The sequence below is a fragment of the Crinia signifera genome, chromosome 2 (assembly GCF_055691185.1).
Source record: "Crinia signifera chromosome 2, ASM5569118v1, whole genome shotgun sequence".
In the NCBI taxonomy this organism is placed as follows: domain Eukaryota; kingdom Metazoa; phylum Chordata; class Amphibia; order Anura; family Myobatrachidae; genus Crinia; species Crinia signifera.
In genome coordinates, this window is record NC_139218.1 from 197,830,303 (window position 1) to 197,838,029 (window position 7,727).

Genomic DNA, 7,727 nt, shown 5'->3' on the forward strand with positions numbered 1-7,727 from the left:
GCTTTTTATTGCTGTTATGTCTACCCGGCCCATCGCCAGCACCCCTCTAGAAAAACATATAAAACAGGCCCAGCAACACATATCACCAATGAAACCCTCATCATCCCATGCATTCTTTCATTAATTATATGGGCTTTGTGTTAACCCATTGCTCATGCTACCAAAGTGTATTTTTTGGAGTTATAAATAGTTAAATTCTTTGTAGGCCAGCCCTTTTTAACAAATGTTTACTAATAAGTACACACATCTAAAGGTGTGAATAGGACCTGCAGCCAAGCATCCCGAACACCCCTTTCTCTGATCATCCTTTTCGTACATCCCGTATAGTGTTTAGGATGTATATTGCCCATTTACGGGTAGTTAGTGGAGCAGTGCTAAATTGTGGTTGAATTGTTTGTTTTACATACAGATATGTCAAAGTCCACTCTGAGAAAACATCAGGAAGATTCTAATTCCTCCATGAGTGATGGTTTGCCAGACATTGATATGGGAATGCGGCAAGAAATATTGGAGGATTGTGCCCAAATGGTAAGCATATTTTTTTGGAAGTGGTATTTATGGGTCAGGGACTAACTTATTTAAAGTTTATTACAAACCTTGCATTCCAACATTGTACGCCAGGCTTTTCTGTAACTTATTAAATGAAGTGACCTTTTTTTTTTGTCTTTTTGGTGCTATGTGCCATTTATGAAGGAATCAATCAATATTGTGACACAATCTGATGATGATGAGCCCTCAGAGTCTGATGTATTTGTGGGGACAAGCCATGGTACAAATCGAGACAATGCTAAAAAGGTGATTTTTGACATATTTATTTAGCATTTCGGACAAAATACAATTAACAATGCAACATGCCAACGATATCTTTTCAAATTCATTGTAGACTCTAAAAAGATGTAAGAAACCAGCTACACCATCCAGTGATGAATCCCTAGATTCCGATGATGATTGGCTTCAAAGCGCAGAATATCTGCAATGGAAAAAGCATTTATATGAAAAAAAGAAAAAAGAAAAGGTATCTTTGTGGCAAGCACATTCATTAACCTATCCTAATCAAACACATATGGGACGGCATTGTCAAGGTATTTATTGTAATTTGTCCTTTTTTTAGATTCGGAGACAGAAAGCCAAATCTTCTGTTACCAGTCATTCTCAACAGAGGCAAATATGTGTAGATGATGCAAATAGTGAAAAATCGAATGAAGAGGATAATGATTCAGACGATACATGCAAAAAAGAAAAGGTAGTGCGTTATAGTGAGTCTGAAAACATGGCATTAGTAGAAGAAGTTGAGAGACACTATGACGTTCTTTATGGGCCGAGATCCACAATGACAGCTGCACGGGCCAAACGAAAAATCTGGGAAGATATTGCCTCTAGAGTGACAGCAATAGCTGGGAATCGCAGAACACCCAGAACGTGCATGAAGCGTTACAGTGATTGTCGGCGTCAGACCAAAAAAAAAATGGCCCACTACAAAATGTTGGGTATGAAAACCGGCGGAGGCCCAGAGATCAAGTTCAAATGGAAACTTTGGGAAGAGATCTTAAAAAGGAGAATAAATCCAATTATGGTGGAGGGAGTCAAGGGTGTTTTGGATTCCAGAAGTCTCTGTAAGGGCAGAATTTCAGAATCTGACCTAGTAGCAGAACTTAAACATCATACTAAAAAAAGGGCCGCAAAGGGTAACTTCTAATAATTTCTAACATTATATATTGTTGCACATATCATGTGCATTTTCCACCATTTCTTAAATTTGCCAATTCCACAACACAATAATGTATTGTTAGCCAGTTCCATGTAACCTGGGACGTTTTCAGTGTAATATTTTTGGGTCCTATATGTATAAACAATGTTGTATGAAAGTATGACATATCCTTGTTATTTGTTCCACTTTATAGAGCTGGCTTTGAAAAAAAGTTCTAGCAACAAACTGCAACCAAAGGAAACTGTGGAAATCGAAGAAGACATACCACCTGCCAGTCCTGCTGAAGGTTTTTCTGGAATTCCAAGTGTATTTAACGAAAGTACAATTACGGAACATACTTTTTATGGATTTGAAAGCAGCATCTGTGACTCCACATTGGCCAAATCAAAAGTATCCTCCACTTCTGTGTCAAAAACAAAAAACACATCTGAAACAAAACAATCTTCCGTGCAAGGTGACATTTGTTCCTAGTTTGTACTAATATTTATATTGTGTAGTAAGTAATGTATATAGTAACAAGTTTTTGTTTTATAGGAATTTCAAACAAGAACAAATCTAATACTGACATATACAATCTGGAACATGGTCGCAAACATAATTGTAGAGCTAAGAAAAATAACTCTAATCTGTTAACAAGTAGTCCTTTAGGTAATACTTGATTACGTTAATAAGTAAGCACCAAATATTGTCACAAATATCGTAGTCTAATTAAATGCACATGTTGGGTAGGTGTTTACGTTCACAACCTTGGTGCCCTTTCAACTAAAAGTTGTCCTTCATTGGTAATCTCTAACCTTTTACTTATATTTACTTTCCAACTGTAATATTTTCAATGCATAATAATGAATATTGCCCTAATTACTCCTATTCTTTTGATTAACTGCACTAGGTCAAGAAGATCAAGTTGATCTAACTATAACGGATTCTACTCTGAAGACCTCATGCGATTTAGAGGATTTGAGCAAAGTTGTGGAAAAAGTTCAAAGTGGTCAAGACGAATTTAGAGAAATGCTCAGCGAAAGATTAATGTCAGTGGATGACACTATGAAAGTATTAGGGCAAACACTGGGAAACTTTGTCCACCAAACAGATCTTGAAACACATTTCAAAACAATTAGTAAGGAACACATGCTAACAACACAAATCCACAATAATATTTATGTGGAATTAACCAAATTAAGTCACAATTGTGGCGCCATACATGCAGCACTTCAAATGCTATTACACATTCAACAAGAGGCAGCCAACGCACAAAAGCAACTTGCAGAATCCTTAAAACACATCTATAATCCAAACACCACTGATACCGATGCAAATGTGTCACCCATCCGAACGTCTGAAAATCTATTATTTCCTGCTACACTACGCAGACCATTCACTCCACCAATGAGAAGGTATACAGTTGCAGAAAGACATGAAGGGCCGAAAAAAAGCGTCCCAACTTATGCAGCAAATCAATCACATACAGGTCTTCAAACAATGGAAGTGAATTTGGAGAATGCAGAACAGGATCGAGATGAAGATGAAGTTCTTGATTAGTAAGTTATCTTGACACATATTTAATTTGAATAATTGGTCTACATTCTACATTGGCAAAGGTGGATAAATTACCTACAATATATGTATTGGGCTTTACAGAGTTCAGCATAGTGATAACGGACATACTCTATGAAGCTCAAACATTTCCCCCCAAAAAAATGTATTTACATAAAAAATGTGTTTCAAACACACCTATGCATTCCATTACTCATTATATCATGTCTTATTTAACTGGCCAGCAATTAAAGGGCAATAGCATTAAAAACAGCAGGAAACAGGGCATATAATACACCTTATATAACCATTACATATGATATTTTTTAGAATCTAACAATTTTGGGAAGATGGCCACATGTGCTAACAGCAACTACATTGTCGCCTTAAACCACAACTCTACAACTATAAATAAAAAAAAAAAAATTTTTACTTACCAAATTACATGTATATACAAACTTAGGAGTATGTTCAAATAGATATATCTCTCTCTCTCTCTCTATATATATATATATATATATATATATATATATATATATATATATACAAGATTTCAAATTCATTCACATAAGCCAAAAGATAAAAATCCAATTTGATTTTGCAAACCCATTCAAAACAGGAACTGAAAATAGAAGGATACTTTTGTTACACATTGTAATTGGTTAGGTTCTCTAGGGGTTTTTTGCCCTTATTGCCCTAATATTTTTGTCGCATAACTACAGTTTGTATGGTCCATGGAATTATGTACTATTTAATTCATGACATTTAATTATTTCCCATTTCAACCAGGCAGAAATCATCTGGCAACAATGGAGATGTTATACTTCCTTCGACATTTTGTTCATTTTTGACCTTTGTGAAAGTTCCCACTTCTAGTCGATGGAAAAGAGAAATCCGTTTTGTTCATCATTAACAAACATGTTTAGCAAACTCAAACACATTCTCAAAGTTGAAAGGAATCAATGTTGTGTCATGAGGTTTGCAAATGACACTTAAAAATAAGTTAGTATTGCAATTGCCACGTTATGTGCATGCGTTATGAATAAGCCTGTATGGCTTTGAAGATTCAGATTACTTTATTCTTACTAGATGTGATTTAAACATCCACTGTCAACACAATTGCATCCAATGCAATTGAGGCATTGGCCCCATTTTGACAACAGGCAACAATGGTAAAATGTATTATGATAACAAAGACCATGACATTGGACTACTAGAGCAATACAAATGTTGATTAATAGAAAGTAGTGCAGAGCGTAGCAAGACACCAAGGCTGATTAGTTAACAACTTCATTGCTGAGAAACTGTGGGAGCCCACAGCTTCGTGTCCTTGACATGTTTTGACCTCTGACGGCCCATACGCTCGTCACTGCTTTACATTGATCTGCATACGTCATTGTAGTTTTTGGTCTAGAGAATGACCTTTGTAAAAGAAGAAAATGTTATTTTCAATACTTCCTGTCAACAATACCAATGTTCACTATAGAATGTCATCCTCAATCACATTACATGCAATTGGGTGTTCAGGAGATTTGCCAATGCTGGTTCAGGGCGAATTTTTTGGTTATAACTGAGATTCTATGAGCAAATACGGAGTAATATGTTTATGCTGATATACTTTGACAATTGTCTTGCTAACATTATCTTGGCATATCTTTCTAAACAATGTCATTGCACTAATAAACAATATTACTTTAACATTTGTCATTTTGTACAAAAAAGAAAAACACATGTGTTAAAATTATAAAAAAAGTCCCAACATTGTGTTTATTAGTAGTTCATACTAGTTAAACTTACCTGTATTTTCAGTACCGCATTTCCTATGAAACAAAGTTGTTGGCAGTTGATGTTGTATTATAGTTCACTTTGTGTCCCAAAGAAGGAGTCCAGAGTGTGGGCAAAAAACAAAACAAAACCTTTACATTAGACTGATTACACCCTTACCAAAAAATACCCATTACAGTCACATATATATTTGTGGTTACAACATTATGTTGGGAAAAAGTACACCAGGGGCCACAAATTGTATAGCCTACCATACTTACCACACAACATTGGAGTAGGGGAACTGTCCTTAATCAAGAAATTAACACGATTGGACACATCATAAATACACACATAGAGAAGACCAACCTGAAAAAAACAACAAACAACAAAAACACACGTTAATATTTAAAAAGAGGCATATTCACACATAAATACGTTCTCCACACTGACAGATAAACACTTACCCTGTGCTTAGGCCGGATATTGGTTTTTGCATAAACTTGCCATGTAATCAATTACAGGATCAACTTAATAAAATATTATGGTAAACGTCACAACTTCATAACTCATATACAACTCCTTTTGCATTAATTTCATGCAAAAGAGAACGGAATCCAAACAGACTCTGTAAATACATGCAAAATATAACAATCAATATTACGTATTTGTAGCAATAGCAAGATATCTTTATGGTGCAAAAGTTACTTACAAGAGAAAAAGGTCCGGATGACATGGCTTCTACTTTCGACTCGTTCATCCATGCCCACAGGTAATGTAGAGAAAATGTCCCCATGCAGATTAATATCTGCATCTATATTTACCGGAAAATGGTTTGCCACACAAATATTATGCAATATACAGCAAGCATTAAATATGCTGCAAACCTTTTCCGGTGAATATAAAAGCGCCCCGCCGGAGATATCTAAACATCTAAAGCGGCTTTTAAGTGCACCAAAGGTTCGCTCAATTACACGCCTTGATGCTATATGGGCCGCCTGGTATTTCTTCTCTGCAACACTTATGGGATTAGGCAAGGGGGTCAGCAACCAGGACTTATTTGGGTATCCCGCATCACCTTTAAAGGGACAAATTACAACTCACAAAATCTTTAATTGGTTTTAGGACTTTATCTTAGCAATATGGATATGGAAACACACTTACCTAACAGCCAGCCATCTGTAAAATTGCCACTTTCAAAATCCTGGAATATAGATGACTGACTCAGGATGAAGGAGTCGTGGGTCGACCCAGGAAAACCCACTACAAAATCCATTATTTTCATGTCACTATCACAAACCACCTGCACATTCAAGGAATGGAAGTGTTTTCGGTTACGAAAACATTCTTCCGATTCCCTGGGTGGCGTGATGTGTATATGTGTGCAGTCAATCGCTCCCAGAACATTGGGGAACTGCCATTTTTGGAAAAAGCCAAATTTTAACTCTCGCCATTCACTGTCTGTAGCAGGAAAATGGATGTACTGGGTCGTTAATTTACGGAAGCATTTAAGGACCTGGGTTATACTCCTTGACAGAGTGGCCTGTGAAAAACCGCAGGTCTGAGACAAAGTGGGCTGGAATGTACCCGAAGCCAAAAAATGCAATGTACCCAGCAATTTCTGTAGGCCAGAAATTGCATGGTTTGACCGTACCCGAGGCTCCAGGTCTGCTTCCATCTGCTGATACAGTGAATAGATTGCCAGAGAGGATAAGCGATAGCTTGCTATCACTTCAGCCTCTGAGAGAGAGTCCAGTTCACGCCTAATTCTATATTGGCGTGGACGTGGAATTGACACCCGCACAGACTCACCCAATGCAGCCAATCTCTGAGTATTAGATGTTGCAGAGGAATCCTGGTTTCCATGTCCCCTAACCCTTGCCTGCAAAAGCCTCACCAGAAAAGTGAGTATTACATCAGAGAAGGGCTCCATTATTGTAGTCTATGTTTAAAAAATAAGGTATGTGAGGAAACCGCAAATTGACCTAAAAAAAAACGCTTCCAAAACAGCAGACTGCTTATGCTGTGTGCTCCCTACAGTCTCAGAACAGAGGAGTGAGAGCAGTGAGGTAAGCATGATGGATTGTGGGTTAAATAAGCAGGTGCAGGTGCAAAGTATCCAAGCATGCTGGGAAGTTAATCAACACCATGTAGATGGATCCACATAGCATTCATAATGATCATTCACAGGAGATTAACATCATAAAGCACCAAAACACAGCAAAAGACATATAACACTTATCACTAGATTGTAATATACTGTGGAGTTTGAGTTAGGGCATATAGACATTACAATGAGATTTCAGTAATTCGAATGCACTCTGCATTATTTAAATCAAACAGTCCTTCTTCATAGAAATTGAAGGTCAGCTTTCACTACATTGCAAAAATTGCAACCAAGATTGTCAGTAATCAGCCAGCAAGAATAAAGTTATGACCCCTTCCTAAACTGATTTTACACACTCTTAACAAGTAGTTCACAAAATAGATAACAATAGTAGACTATTACATATAGGTATATATCACTAATCTGTTATAGGGAAGAAAATTAATACATAATATTACAATCACGCCACACAAGCCTGGCGAGACTTGCAAGACGAGAACTGTTGAAAATGTCGTCGAGAAAACCAAACACAGAAAAGATTGCATAGGTTACGATAAAAGTCGAGGAAAATGTGTGGACAAAATGCTCGATAATGCGAGCTTTTGTGCCCTCGAC

At 36.9% G+C, this 7,727-nt stretch overlaps 2 protein-coding genes and 1 long non-coding RNA gene across 3 annotated transcripts; 2 read left to right on the forward strand and 1 right to left on the reverse strand.

The window, feature by feature from the left end:
• Positions 1 to 698: 698 nt before the first annotated feature.
• Positions 699 to 1,696, forward strand: LOC146059292 (myb-related transcription factor, partner of profilin-like). The gene is made up of 3 exons (XM_083171403.1): positions 699 to 795; positions 884 to 1,015; positions 1,112 to 1,696. Exon 3 carries the CDS (start codon positions 1,271 to 1,273, stop codon positions 1,694 to 1,696), a length of 426 nt encoding a protein of 141 aa, XP_083027529.1. The 5' UTR covers positions 699 to 795; positions 884 to 1,015; positions 1,112 to 1,270.
• On the reverse strand, positions 701 to 7,430 carry LOC146060389 (uncharacterized). The gene is made up of 5 exons (XR_014470425.1): positions 5,473 to 7,430; positions 5,287 to 5,374; positions 5,039 to 5,105; positions 1,974 to 2,111; positions 701 to 970 (listed from the first exon to the last, which is right to left on the reverse strand). It is a non-coding gene; the product is annotated as an uncharacterized LOC146060389 (long non-coding RNA).
• On the forward strand, positions 1,834 to 4,992 carry LOC146060388 (uncharacterized). Its single transcript, XM_083173546.1, has 3 exons — positions 1,834 to 2,162; positions 2,598 to 3,246; positions 4,031 to 4,992. Coding segments are annotated over exons 1-3 (960 nt in total). The 5' UTR covers positions 1,834 to 1,852; the 3' UTR covers positions 4,032 to 4,992.
• Positions 7,431 to 7,727: the final 297 nt, after the last annotated feature.